Source organism: Coregonus clupeaformis, chromosome 10 (genome assembly GCF_020615455.1).
Source record: "Coregonus clupeaformis isolate EN_2021a chromosome 10, ASM2061545v1, whole genome shotgun sequence".
Lineage (NCBI taxonomy): Eukaryota > Metazoa > Chordata > Actinopteri > Salmoniformes > Salmonidae > Coregonus > Coregonus clupeaformis.
Window position 1 is genome coordinate 33,124,237 of NC_059201.1, and position 20,122 is coordinate 33,144,358.

The following is a 20,122-nucleotide window of genomic DNA, read 5'->3' on the forward strand; positions in this document are numbered from 1 at the left end:
ATGATGACATATAGGGACGGTGTTATGGTCCGATGAATGTGGCAAGATAAGGAATTGAACAGCCATTAATTTGAGAGATGTATTTCTGAAGCTTATTTGGTGGAATCAACAGTATGCTATGTTCACAACAAATTGAAGACGTTGAGGAGATGTTTCAATTAAAAGAAACATCTATTTAAAAAAAATATATATATATATATATATATATGCCATTTTGCAGACTCTTTTATCCAAAGCGACTTACAGTCATACATTTTACATATGGGTGGTACCGGGAATCGAACCCACTACCCCAGTGTTCCAAGTGCCATGCTCTACCAACTGAGCTACAAAGGACCATGCTACAGAGGTCTATGTTGTCTGCTCATACCAACACCAGTTCAGGCACTACTGAATACCATGTGCTCCGAGTTAATCATTAGAACAACATTTTATCTGGGATGTCAACATATGTGATCAAAACAATATTAATGGCTCCTCTCAAGTGAGCAGCTGCTTTTTTTAACAGATAAATAAAGAGATGAGGAAATAAATTAATAAATACATGTGAGGCAATTAGACAAATGAGAGAAGAAGATGAAGGAAAACAGGCACATGACAGAGCTGCTACTCACTGGCTGTGGGGTGGGTTTGGGCTCCGTGGATTTGACGTGGAGATGCGTCATCATGGCTTGCAGACGCTCTTTGTCTTTCGCTAGCTGTAATGAGAAGGAAAAAAACAAAATTCTTTATGAACAAAAATCAAATTCTCTGTAGTAACACATTATGTTATTTCTCACTGTTTGTCATATATCCAGTAGGAAGTAGTTTTATAATATTCTAGGCTGATGTGATGATAAACCTTTGTGTATTTTAATACCTTAGTCTTCATGCACGAGTCTACCTGGCGATGTCTCTTCTTCAAGGTTAAACTACAAATATTCTGTCTTAATTTGATCACTCTGTTGTCGCAGAGAATTTTCCCTAATGAAAAATGTATCAACCCCTACAAAAATGTAGATTAATTAGAATCCATATAATAGTTCACATTTCCTGTTGCTGCAGGATTATTTTCCTGAGAAACAGGTCAAATTACGATGGAATATCTGTATAATCTGTGTCCCATTGCCAATAACAAACGGGATCTGCCTGCATGTCCTAAACTGTCCTCTCTGTTTTACAGTAGCTGCCAGGTCAGATTACAGAGATTTGCTGGGTTAGGAGGAGGACGTGTCTGATAAATTCTCACTCTTTGAGTTGCGCTCAATGACACACAACCAGAGCGGAAATAACGAGTACGACGGTAGTGTGGTGTAATGCTTAAGGAACTGAAATTGTAACCTCATCGTTCAAGGTTAACATTCTGTTAATCATGATTGCTTTGTACCCTAAGTCTACTGTATACAGCACATAATCTGTTATACATAAACATGCCATTGGTTAGAATGCCTGCTTAGCAACAAAAAAATAGAAAAAAAATAACAGTTAGTTAATGGCATGGTTTGTTGTGTCTATCTTTCAGTTGTAATAAAACATGTGCAAACCTTCCCCAGAGACACCCGACTCCAGCCTAGAAGGGAGGGTTTCATGGTGACCACTTAGAAAGTGTTCAAACCCACCTCTCCACAGACCCTTACCAACACACACTAATGGACCAACAGCGTACCATCCCTTTTTCCATAAGTGCATACTTAATGTACATTATACTTAATGTACATATTGTATGCATATTTCCCAGGGTCCCTCATAGGGAAGAAGTGCCTATCAGGCCACTCATACTGATGACTACATTAATATCTCTGATCACCGTTATTTGCGAGAAATATTTATATTTATTTCTATTCCAATAACCCAGTCGACACTGAGGAAGCCCATCGTTGTGTTTTATTGTTGGTGCCAAACAGTTAAAAGTAATAAATAACTTTAAAACCCAGTAAAATTCCAAATGTAATTATCTTCTCTACTTAGCCCCGGGGCCCTTCATATATCTTTGCCTGGCTGTCATGCATACATAACACATTTTTAATGACTGGTTACTCACAAATGTACAAAATAATTTCATTCTTCCACCCCCCTCCATGTGTGACCCATGGTTCATTTCTGCGAGATAAGGAGGGGGCAGTAGACGGAGGAAGTGTCAGGAAAGGAGCCACAAATGTTTGGGCGAAAACAAAACGGGAGACAATACCTGTAGTTCCAGCTGCTGTACAACCTGCATTTGTACCCGACACTGGGCTGTGCTCCTGTCGTCCAGGGCGTGCTCATTGTTGAGATGCCTGAGAAGAGAAAACAAAGCTTCTCAGCTCAGTGTGTCTTCACATGGTTAAACTGTAGTCTTTATACAATTTGACACAAATCCTATCATGCTTTATGTGATTACGTGATCTAGTAATTTCTCTGTATGGGTACTGTGGGAATAACGTAGGAATGGCAGTTGTACAGACGTACATATAATAATGGGTAAATACTGTGCAGATCTAGAAGTATAAAACTACCCAAATATTACCAGGATTTGTATAACAATATCTGCATTACCCGAAAATGAATACTCCTTTAAGCAAAGAAGAACGGAATCCATATTTCATGAGGTGGCCATATCTGCTCAAACTTAACTTCATAGATAAGAAAAATGACTTAAGAATTTCAGGTTGGATTCATTTAGTAAATTATGCAGTGCTTCAGTGTGCACCCTTTCTCTTTAAAGATGGCACCATCCTTATCTGGTTGGCACATTCTCCTTATTTTGGTGTCTTTTTCAGTTAATTATGTCATAGAGTTTTAGAGATCACAAATGAAGCCAGAAGGAAAGGTAAAGGACAACAAGAAGAAGATAGATGGAATCTGTCACAAACTTGAATTATGAATATAATTATGCATGATTATTTTATTCTGCAAAGATGTTCTCTTTTTCTGCACGCTTATAACTAATCTAAATAAGTAGCTTGCCCGGCAGCAGACAGGGTTTTTTCCGTGATTTATATAAAATGGTAGAGATAAGGTTCACGAGTGAAGGAAATATGATTGGAGGATTTTTATCAGCCTCCGCATGAATTACTGTTTGAAAATGCTTATGCAGGGGCATTTCATTAATCATTTAATCATAATCCGAGCAGGATGTTTGAACTGATTTCACAAATACCCTTTCATTTCACTACTTCATTATGCTCGCTAATGGATCCAATATATTATATATCATAAATTATATCACATCTTCGGTGACCATATAGGTCACTGTCACTAGGCATGCCTCTACGCGCTCACAGTAGCGCCGGCGGAGGAAGGAATGGTGTGCGACGTGCCTGCCTTCTCAAATGCACTTTTTCTGTCATTTACTGCAAATCAAATGTAGCCAGACCTGACCGGTGCAGAAGCAGTGGCAGGCCGGGCTGATATGATGGCTCAATAAATCTAAAGGCCTCCCTGGCAGTTTTGTTGTGGGCCGATTGCTTAACATACAGACAACACGTTTGTGCATAAAAAAACACACAGACACACACAAAACAGAGACATGTGAAGGGATGGAAAATGGATGGCATTCTGCTTGGATGTGAAGATTTCGCTTCTAGTGGGCTATTTTCAACCTTGGGGAATTTCAATCTTTATGGAAAATACACTGCTTTTCAGATGGCCGTGTTATATATATATATTCACTATTTCATTAGTATTATTTTGACAAAAAGACGGACATTTGAAAAGGCATATCTAAGGAAAGCGTAGATGATAACCATGGCTGCTGTAATCAATGGTGTCCACTCTCAGCTTTACAATTATCTGAATTAAATAAAAGTCAATTTAATTAAGTAGGTTGGGCATTGAAACTCGTAAACATTTCAGAACGTCTTACTAAAATTTTAAAGAAAAGTAAAGACGTTTCAACAAATGCATAGACTGCATTTTCAATGAAGGTACCCTACGTGATGAGCTTTAGAATGTCTCTGTTCACCGAAGCCATGCACCTCGCTTCTCTTCATCCTTTGTTAAATTATACTTTTTTTTATTCTAATGACATGGAGTCACAGTGCATAATTAATAGAAAATGAAATATTCAAATGGTCCCTAATGCAGCCCTACGAAGAGCGTCTGGACACAGGGAGCTAGCTGGGGATACAGGGAATTGACATCGAGAGAGACTATGAATGTTGGCATGTGTCACTTTCTGTACTTTAAATTAAGCAGATTTTAAAAGCTTTCTGGCAGGATGACAGTCCCTAATGTAAATTGCCACAATAAAACAAGTTAAATAGACATTCCTTAAAGTCAGCTTTTTACATATAATTTAGGGTGCTTTCCTTTTTTACTGGTTTTAATTATATACACTAGACCCACTACTTTGGACCAGCCCGATGCCATATGTCCATATAGCTGACCATTGTGTAAATTAGAATGTCTATTTTCATTGTTTTTTAATAAAACGGTGTGCACATCAGTTAAAACCTGCTTTTTAAGTATTAAATATTTAATAATACTTTTTCTCTGATTTTTTAGAGACATTTTTTAGGACACATGTTGAAATATGATTTTTTTTTACAAAACAAGTAATATCCACCAAATAGCCTATTCTTTCTTAAGCAATTCTCAGAGAGAGTTCAGGTATGAGAGTCAGTTAGTTTTATGAGTGACAGAGAGAGGCAGAGGGTGCAGCACTAGAGGGCATTGCAGTGTTTCACTGGCTGTGACCTTTGAATGGTCACTGAAGAGGGGTTCTTGACCCTCACCAATCTCTGCTGTGAACCAGACCCCACCCCACTCAGCACTGAATTGAAAACAGGAATAGGATTTTGCCCTTTTTATTTATCAAGATAGTGCATGTAGGTATGTAATGTTGTCTTTAAAAGACATAATAAATACACACACAGTTTAAAACAACATTTCAGTCCCGTGTTAGTTGTTACTGTTGGCATGGTGAGCTGAAATCTGGTTGACGTTAGAGTCCTCCTCACCTTTCCCACTCTCCTATACAGTACTCAGTGTTCTGCTGTCTCTACTGTCTCCTCCAGTTCACTTCCACCATATCTATCCGCCCCAACAATCATTTATAAAGGTGTTATTAGCATATGCCCGATTTATTATTTGTTTGTATTTGTGATTCTCTTGGAGACATGGATTAAGTATCAGTCTCTGGGTTTCATGAAGTGCTTAAGGGTTTGAGAGTTAACACCTTGGTGAGCAGCTCGCTCTCTTGCCTGCTGTTAAACAAAGGCGGCTTTGTGGAGACTCTTCAAATGTTTTCTTAACATGTTCCAAGCAGTTTAGGCAGGCAACTAAAGTAAACAAGATGTTGCCTTGATAAAAACACTTGTAAAACATAGCAGAGTGACTTAGATACTTTTTTCTAAGGAGAGCTTTACCGGGCGCACAGATTGTAATTCCTCTCTCTTCTATAAAGAATGTCAGAATACAATACGTAGTGATGGATTGAAGCAGACATTCACAAAACTGAAATGTGGAGGGAGAAAAAAAATTGTAATGAGCAACTTGGTGAAAATGTGTTATAAACAGAGTTTAAAAAAAAGACACAAACTTTCTGTGATTTCTCTCGGTACACTGAAATCCAAAGTAGCTTACATTATTATCATCAAAAATGATTTCAAACGTGTTTTGTGGTGCTGGAAACATTTTAGGACACTTTTTAAAACCACCTTCTCTCGAAGTGGCTGGCTGCATAGTATGAAATGAGAACTTAAACACAGAGTAGGAACAGCAGAACTGTAAGTGACCGTAAAGCTTCCACCTATCTCCTGTGTGTTTGTGAGGGACCTCTGTGTGCCCTGGCTGCTAGGCCCAGGATAATGGAATTGTGTCATATCTTGTTTAAAGTGCCACTAATCCAGGGCGACAGACACCCATTGATCTGCTGCCACAGCACAGATGTTTTCATCCTCTGTCTCTGTAGCCATGGTGGTGTTATGTGTTGGATTACCCATAGAACACTGCCCACAAGGTTGATTAGTGAACCAGGGTCAGGCCTAAAAGGGGACGATACAGTACAACGAAGGCCCAGTTCCAAGTGGATATGAATTAGGAGAAGAAGCCAAAGACCCTGAGACTGGTTCAGTTTGAGAGGGTCCAGTGGGCATGGTTATGATTGATGTTGTTGATGAGTAAACTACTGAATCTGACTAAGTACAAGACGTGAAAATAAGTGAGTTCTGGTGCTGTTATTAAGGCGTGAAATAGATACAGTGGGGAAAAAAAGTATTTAGTCAGCCACCAATTGTGCAAGTTCTCCCACTTAAAAAGATGAGCGAGGCCTGTAATTTTCATCATAGGTACACGTCAACTATGACAGAACAAATGAGGGGAAAAAATCCAGAAAATTACATTGTAGGAATTCTTATGAATTTATTTGCAAATTATGGTGGAAAATAAGTATTTGGTCAATAACAAAAGTTTCTCAATACTTTGTTATATACCCTTTGTTGGCAATGACACAGGTCAAACGTTTTCTGTAAGTCTTCACAAGGTTTTCACACACTGTTGCTGTTTTTTTGGCCCATTCCTCCATGCAGATCTCCTCTAGAGCAGTGATGTTTTGGGGGCTGTCGCTGGGCAACACAGACTTTCAACTCCCTCCAAAGATTTTCTATGGGGTTGAGATCTGGAGACTGGCTAGGCCACTCCAGGACCTTGAAATGCTTCTTACGAAGCCACTCCTTCGTTGCCCGGGCGGTGTGTTTGGGATCATTGTCATGCTGAAAGACCCAGCCACGTTTCATCTTCAATGCCCTTGCTGATGGAAGGAGGTTTTCACTCAAAATCTCACGATACATGGCCCCATTCATTCTTTCCTTTACACGGATCAGTCGTCCTGGTCCCTTTGCAGAAAAACAGCCCCAAAGCATGATGTTTCCACCCCCATGCTTCACAGTAGGTATGGTGTTCTTTGGATGCAACTCAGCATTCTTTGTCCTCCAAACACGACGAGTTGAGTTTTTACCAAAAAGTTATATTTTGGTTTCATCTGACCATATGACATTCTCCCAATCCTCTTCTTGATCATCCAAATGCACTCTAGCTAACTTCAGACGGGCCTGGACATGTACTGGCTTAAGCAGGGGGACACGTCTGCACTGCAGGATTTGAGTCCCTGGCGGCGTAGTGTGTTACTGATGGTAGACTTTGTTACTTTGGTCCCAGCTCTCTGCAGGTCATTCACTAGGTCCCCCGGGTGGTTCTGGGATTTTTGCTCACCGTTCTTGTGATCATTTTGACCCCACAGAGTGAGATCTTGCGTGGAGCCCCAGATCAAGGGAGATTATCAGTGGTCTTGTATGTCTTCCATTTCCTAATAATTGCTCCCACAGTTGATTTCTTCAACCCAAGCTACTTACCTATTGCAGATTCAGTCTTCCCAGCCTGGTGCAGGTCTACAATTTTGTTTCTGGTGTCCTTTGACAGCTCTTTGGTCTTGGCCATAGTGGAGTTTGGAGTGTGACTGTTTGAGGTTGTGGACAGGTGTCTTTTATACTGATAACAAGTTTAAACAGGTGCCATTAATACAGGTAACGAGTGGAGGACAGAGGAGCCTCTTAAAGAAGAAGTTACAGGTCTGTGAGAGCCAGAAATCTTGCTTGTTTGTATGTGACCAAATACTTATTTTCCACCATAATTTGCAAATAAATTCATTAAAAATACTACAATGTGATTTTCTGGAATGTTTTTTCTCAATTGGTCTGTCATAGTTGACGTGTACCTATGATGAAAATTGCAGGCCTCTCTCATCTTTTTAAGTGGGAGAACTTGCACAATTGGTGGCTGACTAAATACTTTTTTTCCCCACTGTATACAGCTAGTTAGGAAAGTTTTGTGAAAGAGGCAGTTGAGAGACAAAAAGAGATTAAGTGTAAAAGAAAGAGAGCAGGAGAGAAGAGAAAAGCAAACAGAGCGAGAGAGAAAGAAAGCAAGAGAAAGACAGAAAGAGCTGAGTGAGGAAAGCAAAGGCACACACACATCCCTGTCCAGTGACAAGGACAAACATGCGGAGCACCCTGAGTGTCGGCTGCCACAGATAAACATTATCCCGTTGTTTGTTTGGGAAAAACGGCCTGAATCACCATGGGGACTGCACTTATCACAGGAATTAGAGGCCCCTGCAGGGCCCAGTGGAGACCACACCCCATCACTATCATAGAGAGGCACAACAACACACCTAGCACACACACACACACACACACACAAATAACAACCCGTTGCACCTGTAGTGTCACTAAGCCCCAGGGGAAACAGAGCCTTAATCGGCCCAAGAAGAGGGCCAGGCGGAAGGGGAACTTAGACAAGACACTGGAATGTCTGATGAAGAAAACAGAACAGACTGCAGAGAGATGCAGCCTAAAAGCTATGAAACTTACTTCAGGAATGACTGGAAGTCCTCAAACACTGCCTCGCATCCAGGCCACTTGCACACCCCGTGCCCATAGAGCGGGTGACTGTGGTGAGACAGTTGGTAGTCGTCTAGCGTGGATCTGTAAGAGACAGACAAAGAGAGAGAGTCACATACAATAATTCCTACTTATTAACAGTCTCAGTGCGAACAATGTTTCAATGGCATGTTACAGAAGTACACCATTTAAAGTTGAGGATGTTGATGGGTTTGGAGAGAATTCCCCTTGTGTTGTCACAACACAAAAGCTTGTCCTTGAGTTGACCTTTGAACTGCGGGCAGTGTGAAATCAGTGTAGCTTTGTGATCTCTGCTTCCTCTCTGGCTGGAGGGGGCGGCCCTCGTAGGGGCAGTCCTTGTGAGAGGGATCCAAAACCAATCAATATGTAATTATTTAGTGTCAGTGATCCGAGTAGCAGCCCACTTTGATCCAGGCAGCCAGGGGTTCCCTAAGACCTTACTGCTGAACCCTTTCCCAGGACCCACGTGGAGGAACAGACTGACCGCTCCCACAACAGGAAGCCCGCAAATCCATCTGCCAGCCTCCCGTCAAGCACAAACAGTAAACACCAAACACTGCCGTCTGCTAACAATTTATTTACCGATCGACGGACGGACCAACCGACGTCAGCATGGGCCAAACGCGCACATCTGAGCTGTAAATACCAGGACAGTCCCGATAAACAAACCACACAACAACTTTCATATGGCGTTGCAAGTCGAAACAGTACGATGCAGAGGCATGCGCGTGTAGAGAACGAGACAGTCTGCCATATGGACACAGGCACTGTACAAGCCACACACGTCTCAGCTACAAGAGCCTGGGGGACTGTCCTATATCACTACCACCTGTGTTTCTAGTGGCCCTCTAGTCTAGCAAACCACTGCTGCTTACATACTGGCTGAGAAGGAAGAGGGCAAGGGAGCATTCATTAGACCCAAATCCCCACAGTAACGTCGTTAGGGATTTAGTCTATGGAGATGCTCTGTGTGTATTTTACTCTCCTAAAGATGACTGTTAAAAAGCCCTCACACAATTGAACCATTCCTAACGCATCCATCTGCAATGCATTAAAATGAAAGAAGCAATTTTTCATTATAAAATAAAGGAACAAATCAATCTAATCGGGGTGTGCCAATTCAATTCAGGATTAAAATACGCTGTTGTTCAGATTAATCTCATTTGTATAGATGTTAGCAAAGCTGTACCTCAAGAGAGCCGTCACAGGTTTTCTTGTGTTATAATTACTTGCTTAAGAGTTCACATTGTTCATAACATGTGATAATTGCATTGCAATTAGAGAGCAGTGAAGCATTCATGAATATGTTTAACATAAAAAAAATCTGAAATATATATTTTTAAATGAATTATGCATATGCATTAAGACCTATGTTTTGATACAGCTAATAAATAGATGATAGAAGATATATTATAATGACTTTTTAACAAGAAAATGTGTGGACTGGTGAATGTAGCGCTGACTTTTAATTTAAAGATGCTTTTTATATTCTTTCCGAGTAGCCCTGTTGGTAAATTCTGTATTAATAAGATATTGAATTGTGGAGTGTGTGCCGGGAGTCAGTGAGCACAGAACTCTGAAGGAGCTGGCAGCAGAAAGGCCCTTTTAAACAGCAGATGACTAAACAGTGGTAAATGACAGAATTTACACCAAATGAGCTACATTAGGGTAATAGGAGAAGTGCCTGGGATTCTGGGGGGTTCTCCCTATTGTGACCTCATTCTCATTCAGTACTAGGAGAGAAAAATCAGCTCCTCTCCTCAGCTCTCTCTCTCTCAGATCCTGTAGTGGAGTTAAATGTGACTTGCACCCTGGGCAGATCTGTCAGGATGCTATTATTGTCAGGCTGCCTGGGGGAAGATAACTCTAATGATCTTGTAACAGCAATGAGGGAAACCATGTCATCTGCATCCTGTACAGAATAGGAACAAAAAGCTCCTCTACCTAGACGTAACATGGCCGAATCTTCCAGGTGTTGTTCATCCGTACACACCAACAACACATAGGCATACCATACTGCCGGCAAAAAACACAACCAGCACACTGTACACAATCTGTCTGTTTTTGAGGAAGGTGACTTAGATCATCAACAAGGCATGATCCTAGGGACCATAGAGTACACTTGGGCACTCAGTGTGATTATTGGTAGCAAACAGAGAGAGGATTGATGTTTCTACCAAGCTGGGTCAGAGTCTGGACATGGCCTGTCTGGAAAGCCAGTCACAACACGGTCTATCATCTAACAGAGTGGGTATTGATGACTGCCTGCTTCTCTGTGGCCTCCCTGGGGCTCTCCAGACCCCAACTCCATTCTCCCCTCTCTTCCACCAATCAAGGGTTTACCCCTAAATTATTTAATTATAATTTTCCGTGTGTAAGACAAATTAAAGGCAAGAGAGGGGCGTGTCGTGTCAAATCAGATTATTTATCTCTTTAACAGATTGCTGAGCTGAAGTCCCTGAGCTGTGGTTACTGATGGTTGCTGGGAAGTAAGTGGGCCAAATGCTTTGTGAGAAGGATGCTCTCACTCCTCCTCTCTCCCTCTCTTTCTATCTCCATCTCTCTCTCTTTCCCTCTCTCTCTCTCTTTCTTTCCATCTCTCCATCTCTTTCTATCTCCCTCTCTCTCTCTCTCTCCTTCTCTCCTTCTCTCCCTCTCTCTCTCTCTCTCTCTCTCTCTCTCTCTCTCTCTCTCTCTCTCTCTCTCTCTCTCTCTCTCTCTCTCTCTCTCTCTCTCTCTCTCTCTCTCTCTCTCTCTCTCTCTCTCTCTCTCTCTCTCCATATCCCTCTCTCTCCATATCTTTCTCTCCATATCCCTCTCTCTACATCTCTTTCTATCTCCATGTCTCTCTCACTCTTTCCATCTCTCTATCTCAATATCCCTCTCTCCACACTCTTAGAAAAATGGGTTCCAAAAGGTTATTCGGCTGTCCCCATAGGATAACCCTTTTTGGGTCCCGGTAGAACCCTTATTGGTTCCAGGTATAACTCTTTTGGGTTCCATGTAGAACCCTCTGTAAAAAGGTTTCTACATGGAACCCAAAATAGTTCTACCTGGAACCCAAAACATTTATTCAAAGGGTTCTCCTATGGGGACAGCCAAAGAAACATTTTACATTCTAGATAGCACCTTTTTTTCTAAGAGTCTCTCTCTCTCTCTCTCTCTCTCTCTCTCTCTCTCTCTCTCTCTCTCTCTCTCTCTCTCTCTCTCTCTCTCTCTCTCTCTCTCTCTCTCTCTCTCTCTCTCTCTCTCTCCATCTCTATATCTCTTTCTATCTCCCTCTTTCTCTTTCCCTCTCTCTCTCTCTCTCTCTCTCTCTCTTTCTTTCCATCTCTCCATCTCGTTCTATCTCCCTCTCTCTCTCTCTAACTCCATGTCTCTCTCTCTCCATCGCTCTCTCTCTCTAACTCCATGTCTCTCTCTCTCCATCTCTCGCTCTCCATCTCTTTCTTTATCCATGTCTCTCTCTCTCCATCTCTCTCTCCATGTCTCTCTCTCTCCATCTCTTTCTATATCCATGTCTCACTCTCTCCATCTCTCTCTCCATCTCTCTTTCTATCTCCATGTCTCTCTCTCTCTCTCTCTCTCTCTCTCTCTCTCTCTCTCTCTCTCTCTCTCTCGCCATCTCTTTCTATCTCCATCTCTCTCTCCATCTCTCTCTCTCTCAATTTCAATTTCAATTTCAATTTAAGGGCTTTATTGGCATGGGAAACGTGTGTTAACATTGCCAAAGCAAGTGAAGTAGATAGTAAACAAAAGTGAAATAAACAATAAATATTAACAGTAAACATTACACTCAGAAGTTTCAAAAGAATAAAGACATTTCAAATGTCATATTATGTATATATACAGTGTTGTAACAATGTGCAAATAGTTAAAGTACAAATGGGAAAATAAATAAACATAAATATGGGTTGTATTTACAATGGTGTTTGTTCTTCACTGGTTGCCCTTTTCTTGTGGCAACAGGTCACAAATCTTGCAGCTGTGATGGCACACTGTGGTTTTTCACCCAGTAGATAAGGGAGTTTATCAAAATTGGGTTTGTTTTCAAATTCTTTGTGGATCGCTGTAATCTGAGGGAAATATGTGTCTCTAATATGGTCATACATTTGGCAGGAGGTTAGGAAGTGCAGCTCAGTTTCCACCTCATTTCTCTCTCTCTCTCTCTCTCTCTCTCTCTCTCTCTCTCTAACTCCATGTCTCTCTCTCTCCATCGCTCTCTCTCTCTCTAACTCCATGTCTCTCTCTCTCCATCTCTCGCCTTTTCTTTATCCATGTCTCTCTCTCTCCATCTCTCTCTCCATGTCTCTCTCTCTCCATCTCTTTCTATATCCATGTCTCACTCTCTCCATCTCTCTCTCCATGTCTCTCTCTCTCCATCTCTCTTTCTATCTCCATGTCTCTCTCTCTCTCTCTCTCTCTCTCAACTCCATGTCTCTCTCTCTCCATCTCTCTCTCTCTCTCTAACTCCATGTCTCTCTCTCCATCTCTCGCTCTCCATCTCTTTCTATATCCATGTCTCTCTCTCGCCATCTCTCTCTCCATGTCTCTCTCTCTCCATCTCTTTCTATATCCATGTCTCACTCTCTCCATCTCTCTCTCCATGTCTCTCTCTCCATGTCGCTCTCTCTCCATCTCTTTCTATATCCATGTCTCACTCTCTCCATCTCTCTCTCCATGTCGCTCTCTCCATCTCTCTCTCCATGTCGCTCTCTCACTCTCTCTCTCCATGTCGCTCTCTCACTCTCTCTCTCTCTCTCTCTCTCTCTCTCTCTCTCTCTTCCATGTCTCTCTCTCCATCTCTCACTCTCCATCTCTTTCTATATCCATGTCTCTCTCTCTCCATCTCTCTCCATCTCCATGTCTCTCTCTCTCCCTCTTTCTCCATCTCTTTCTATCTCCATGTCTCTCTCTCTCCATCTCCATGTCTCTCTCTTTCCATCTCTCTCCTTCTCTTTCTATCTCCATCTCTCTCTCTCTCTCTCTCTCCATCTCTCTCTCACACACAAAATGAGCACAGCACAGGGTTGGGGAATTAAAGTCAGATACAGATTGGATGCATTTCATTCCAATAAGTAAATCATTGAACTAAGCGATCTGGCTCACAGGGGTATTTCTCTCCTCACATGCCAAAACTCGGACCAGGATGAATGACAGACAAACATGCCTTCACAATTTTGGGGTGGATTCAGTCAGAATCCCTGTCTGTGAGTGAGGGCTCTTTGAGGCTGCTAAAAGCTGGAGCAAAGTCTCATCTGCGCCGGCAGTGATTGAATTTCTCCTCCTTCCTTAAGACGGAAGTGAAAAGGCTGTGAATGATGCCTGTGGATGCACTTAAGGTTTTAGTTGCAGGCGTCGCTGTGCCTGGGCAGATTTTATATGACACATGAAACTAACTACATGGTACTTAGAGCTTGCTGTAAACCAATCTGAGCCCGGCCGGGAAAACAGGTCCATCAGCAGAGTGGCTTGTTTCTGTTGCATGACAAAAGGACTTACAAAACCACATCAATTAAAAGTTCATTAAGTTCAGCGCTGGGAGGATGAGTGGATGCTCTCTATTTACACCCAGCCCAGGCCATTATCTAAAACCTGATTATTCAAATCCCTGGATTATAACAAACATTTCTTATAGCCTTGCATGGAATAATCACGCATAATAATATTTCCTTTATTTTTTATTATTCGCAAGGATTCTGATTAGAATGGTGTCTGCATCATCAAAAGAGAGGAATAATGTTCTTTATAGTTATATGATTTAAGCACGTGGAAATTAACACAAGCAAGGATTATTGGTTGTATGAATTTAAATAAGCATCATGCAGTGTTTAATAGGGATTTATTATGCTCATTTATGTCAGTCATCTATATTTTAAAGCCGGGTTTGGAAACCTTGTTTTGCCATCCACAGCAGAGAGATGGGTGAGAAATCACCTGCTTGGGTTTCTACTCTGAATATTCAACCCCAGATTGAGCGTGTGTTGACTTCTTTTTTCATCTCTGTCAGGGAGCGCAAGGCGTCGGTGGGGGGGTCAGCCTTTCACACACGTCTTCTCCAATGTTTCATGGAGCCTTCAGCTGGGCCTTGTTGTTTCTCTCTTCCCACTGATGGGTGTTGTTGTTGGTTCACATCTGAAGACGTGTGATGGAGGGAGCGTGTCAATATCTCCCCCTCCGATTAATCTTCAGCCACAGGGACTAGAGCGCTGACTGACTGACTAACTGACTGCCTGGATGGATGCACCAGAGCCTGTGGATACTGTCTGCAGTGAGCTAGGAGAGGTGTCACTGGAGCTCGCTGTGTGTGTGTGTGTGTGTGTGTGTGTGTGTGTGTGTGTGTGTGTGTGTGTGTGTGTGTGTGTGTGTGTGTGTGTGTGAGTGAGTGTGTGTGTGAGTGAGTGAGTGTGTGTGAGTGTGCGTGTGCGCGTGGCTGAGACAGTGTGTGAAAAGGACGGAGGGGGATCTATCTGTGTTTCCATGTAATATCTCAGTGAAATGTGGACATTCTGTGAGACCTCATAGTCAAAATATATGAAAGGAGTGTCAAAATACTGATGTCACACCACTTGACCTAAAATGTCTCACATTATCTTGAAATAAATATATGTGATGAACTAGTATCCCATAATCAGTAAAACATATAGCATTTATTTTCTTTCCAAATAAGGCATTCCAAGTTCACCCATTACGATTGAGAGCAGTGTGAGATAGTCATTTAGTCAGGTTCTCCATGCAGGCCTGTATCTCCCCACTACTACCATTGAACACTATCTGTCTGTCTGTGTTTGAACCCCTCTTCACCTCCCAAGGCTTGATGGTTTAGAGTGCTAAACGTGTTTTCATCTGCAGTGCTTTCATAATGACACATAGGTTTTGATCAGCGAAACACAAGTCAGATGTTGTGCAGTGAGCTCATGGTGCCTGGAGGCTCCTCACCAGCAGTTCAGAGATCAGCGCCTCAGTGCAAGAAAACAAGTCAACGTGTTGGATGCCAAATTAATTATTTCCTTAAAGACATAGCGGCTCAGGGAAATGTTTCTGAAAACGTACAAATATCACGTCAAGCATCCAGGGAAAAGAGGGGTTGTCTGACATATATATTACATCTTACATCGGATCAACATAGTTTTCAAATATTTATAGTGTATTTTTTACATAATGTAATATTAAACAGTCTCTGTTTGACATATTCTGATTAGGGTTGGAATGTATTTTACTTACCTAATATAAATTATAAGTATTATTTGAATAAAGAATAAAGTCGATGAACTGTAGTGTCTGAATTGCTCTGCTTCAATATGTTCTGAACACCACACCTACAGAAGGCTAGTTGTCATAAACGTCACTATCCGGAAGGACAGCGAAGGTTGCAGGGTGTATGTTTATCTGTTGTTGAGAGGACGTTGGTAATTTGAATTTTATTTAACCAAACAGAGCCCTGCATGTCACAGCTGCAGTTTCCTAAGTGCAACTGAAATAACAGCACCCTTGACCCTCTAATTAATAGTGTGCTGATCCCATTTCCATTACTGCAATCTGAAGTCCAAATCACTCCCTCGCTCCCAGGTGTTTCACTGCAATCCCCAGGCGGATTCTGACACACAGAACAAGCTTGTGTCTTAATGAAAACAGTAAGGTACTTACAAACTATAAATTAATATTCATCTGTGGGCAAAGCCCTATGGGAACATGTCCATCAACTCAGGCCCCTTCAAGGAATTGCAGTTTTAAATGGGGAATATGTAGGCCTCCTGTTTTCTTTAGTCAAAGATGACAGTAAAGAGAATGTCATACCTAATGAGTTCAAGTTTTGTTTCATAAAGTAGAAAGGACGTATGCATGCCTAATTGCACCCCAGTTTAGAAAAAGAGGTCAGATTGTGGCGAATATCATAATCTGTGATTTCTTTCATGTTAAATCAATGAGCACAACTTCCTTAGTGACACATTCAGTCACAAACCATTCCCTGGAAATATAAACCCTATTGTGCCAAGCTTGTTACACTGAAGCTGTTGGGTTGGGAGGAAGCGGACGACAGACAAGAGAGAGACTCACCCTTCTCTCTTCAGAGAATGGCTCATGTACTGTCCATTGGTGGAGGCGTGTTGGTTGAGGAGGGGATTCTTGGGGGGTTGTGGCGAGGACAGGTCCAGGCCGCGGCGGCCATTGTTGCTGCTGCTGTTCTCTTCCTTCAAATTCGTCACCTCCTTCCACAGCTGCTGAAGCTCTGCTGGATTTATGCCTGAAACAAACAAATTGGATAATTAAATCAATTAACAGCTAATCTAACTCTCTTTGTTACATAATTAAATCAAAGGGTCTGTAAACAAAGCTGAGTATTAATTAGAAAATATTCCACTAGAGGGTAATGCACTGAGAGCGCTTGTTCCCCCCTGCTCTCTCTCTGTGATCTGAAGCGTGTTTGTATGCACAAATCCCTGGCATTCACACGCATTTCATGCCCACAGTAAATAATTAGCATCCAGACAAGGCATGAAATCTGAATAATCACCATCATTTCTCCTACAAGAGGAGAGGCAGAACACACACAAAACGTTTACAATAGCAACATTACAACCAAAACAGCCCACACCACCCCACCTCCTTCAGAAACAGGACCCTGGGGTAATATTCTCAAAAGCGCATTAATGTGCAATATACTTAAAGTTCTGCACCGCCTCCAATTGACACAGAAGACTTAAACCTCATTTAACGAGTCAAGCACACTGCAGCTAACACAGCAGCCTTCTAAAGAAAAACATCCCTTGAAGACAGAAGACATTTTCTTGTGTCGGAAGACATACACAGTGAGAGCGTGTTTTCTGTGCTGCTGTCTGACAGCCATGCTGACACCCTGGGCCAGATTGGGGATGAGGAAGAATAATGTTGTGTTTGTACACCCCAGTTTCCATGCCTGAGAGAACCTAGCCATTGTTTGCACACAATGGACTGTACATGTGTATGTGTCTGTATATATAGTGTCTGTTACCACTAGCAGGAGAAGCTTGCTTTCATTTGACATAAATGAGGCAAAAGCTGACAAGAAGAAGAAGAAAAAAATCTGCCCGTGAGGTTCTCTAGCCGTTTGTATTGTGGTTCAGAAATGTATTTGGTTAATCCATATTTTTTATAGCATATTAAAATATCCAATATGGGAATGTGTGCACATTTGACAGGATGGGCAAGACCACTCGTTTAATATTACAATGAATTAAATCTATTCTCAAAATGAGCAATGGCAAATGAAAGATGATTTGCACATGCTTATCTCGGTTGGGTTTATATTCCCTATAGATACCAGAAGTGGCCCTTTCAAGCGCCAGATCCTAATACATTTTGCAAAATGCTTAGTCTAAATGTATTCCTGTTGTGGAAAATAAATGTAAGGTGAAGATCTCAATACGATCAGCAAAAGTATTTTTAATTTGATAAGCTACTAAAGATTTTAATTATGCTTGTAATGGAGAACATTGGCCTAATGATGCGAAGGACTCCAGAGAGACTGTGAAATGAGTCTGATAGGATTGCTGTAAATTCACACTAGGTCGTTTGCATATCAAAGAGCAGGAAATGATTGCAGGACAAATCAATAACCTTTCCACGTGCTCACCTCTATTCTGCGTGCCCTGTATTCTCTCTGTCTCTCTTTCTGTCTTACTCCTTGACGTACCTTCATCGAAGGACACAGCCCTGATAGACAAAACATGCCAAATGTTTCTGTTTGCACAAAAGCATGCTAATCCTTCGTTTGTTGCTTCTCACTTGTCTTATTAAAGGCCCATTGTACTTTTGATGGAGGGAAGGATCCTTGGAGGGAAAGTTTTCTATGATGATGGTTTGTCTGGATGGGGAAGGTCACTGGTAGAGCGAGTGTCCTGTGCTTCGACAGCGGGAACAATAATTCCCCCCCCACCCCACTTTGTGCCCAGTGACAGTGGGCAATGTATTTTTAGCCTGTGTGGCTGACAGGGCAGCCCACTCTCCCTCAATTACCAGCCAGTCCTGGTGACCCCGACACCACTGTTTACTCAGATGAAACAGGTCCCATAGACTCCTCTGATGATAGAGGTAACGGACTAAGACCAAGCGGTCTCCTTTATTTCTCTATCTCTCCCCCTCTATCCTCCACTCCCATGTCCTTCTCTTATTAAACTACCTTGCCCTCATTGGATCTCTTGATACCGAGGGTCGTTCAAGATAACACCATGAATGACAATAAAATGTAGTGCTATGAAAATCTCAAATAGTATTATAATCTAGGTTTGGACAAACTGCTTTTTATTTGACCTGAGAAGGCAGCATCTGATTTCTATGGTAGACATACAGTATAACAGTGATCTCTAAATCCTTTTTTGTATCTCCAGTATTTTCAAATACGGGATTGGTTTATCCTCCTTTTTCCATTTTTCAACAACGCTTTCCACTCATTATAGGTTGGAAATACAGACAAGCACTTTAAAAAATGTATGTTGTTGGGACACTTGATTGATCACCGGCCTGGCAACTCAATTTTACCTCTGCAGGTAGCTCTGGCACCCAGACAGGCCGCGCTATTCAACCTTTTCTTGTCCTTGTATCGCCGTACCCAGGTGACCATGTTCAAGCAAGCAGAAAGTTGATTTAAGGTTCATAATGACATCATCCACAGAATAAAACATAGCCCCTATACTCTGGGCTCTTTCAACTCTGCAGAGCCAATACCACGGGGGGACGGTGACACCACTATTTGATCTCTGGTGCACCCCTGTTTATGTTCCTGTAATCACTGGCCTAGTGATATGCACCTAAAATATGCTCCCTCCTAATGCTGTAGGAACTATTACCAGTGTCGCGCTGCTTTCCAAATCAATCACTGACTGGGGGAGCGTATTACCTACCGCTGTCCCTGATGTGCCGCTGCTGCACTGAGAACGGCTTCGTACTTCGCCACATTCTTTGCATTTGTCTTGTCACTGTCCCATTGCCCTCTCCTGGACAACCTAACTAATGTTCTCCAGAGATGAGAGCTCAGCCTGTTACAGCGCCACCTGGGAGGCCATGGAGCCACAAAACACACTTCAGCCAATCAGGGCAGGCGCAGAGAGGGGCGAGCAGCGACACACGCGCACACGCACGCACGCACATACACACACACCTGGCAGCTGCACCTGGGAGAGCAGAGCGGCGCGAACACTGCTGTCTCACTCACTCTCCACAGGTCAAGAGGAAAGGCTTTTGGGGGGAGGAGGGGAGGTGGACGCTGGATCAAATGTATATTTATGGGAGTTATATCCTCCCCAAACACATTGTTGTAATTTATAACAGATATTGTCTGACTGCTTCCAAGACTTTGAACATTAATGTCAAAAGAATTTACCGCGAGAGAAACAAATTAAAGTCCAGATAAAGAGAACAATTGGTTGTCATCCAAGTAGCACTCCTCAATGATAACTCTATGTGATTATTCATGTCTATTTGTAATGAAAATGTTTTATACTGTCTCTATCAACATTTCCAGTAAGCATAAGACAAAACAATACAAAAAATAAACCATGTTATACATGTACAATATTTTCAAAGTATGCATTACATTATTCTAAAACATTCAGGGCGGCTGTTAAATATTTTTGTTAAATCTATTGTCCCAGAACACCATGACAGCACAATACAATTATAACGCCATGAGAGATTGAATTTTGAAATCATTTGATTGTGATATCTGAATTTGAATAAAGGGGGAAAAAAAGCATATCTCTGTCTGA

General features: G+C 41.9%; 1 protein-coding gene across 4 annotated transcripts in view; it reads right to left on the reverse strand.

Moving 5' to 3' along the window:
* The window catches only part of LOC121575040 (forkhead box protein P1-B-like), a 251,168-nt gene that overhangs the window by 19,317 nt on the left and 211,729 nt on the right, over positions 1 to 20,122 (reverse strand). For all 4 annotated transcript variants that reach the window (XM_041887826.2, XM_041887824.2, XM_041887825.2 and 1 more), the window contains 4 exons: positions 16,437 to 16,623; positions 8,328 to 8,441; positions 2,168 to 2,255; positions 615 to 698 (listed from right to left, as the gene is read on the reverse strand). In XM_041887826.2, the coding sequence (XP_041743760.1) occupies positions 615 to 698; positions 2,168 to 2,255; positions 8,328 to 8,441; positions 16,437 to 16,623 (473 nt within the window). The remainder of the gene's footprint in view (positions 1 to 614; positions 699 to 2,167; positions 2,256 to 8,327; positions 8,442 to 16,436; positions 16,624 to 20,122) is intronic.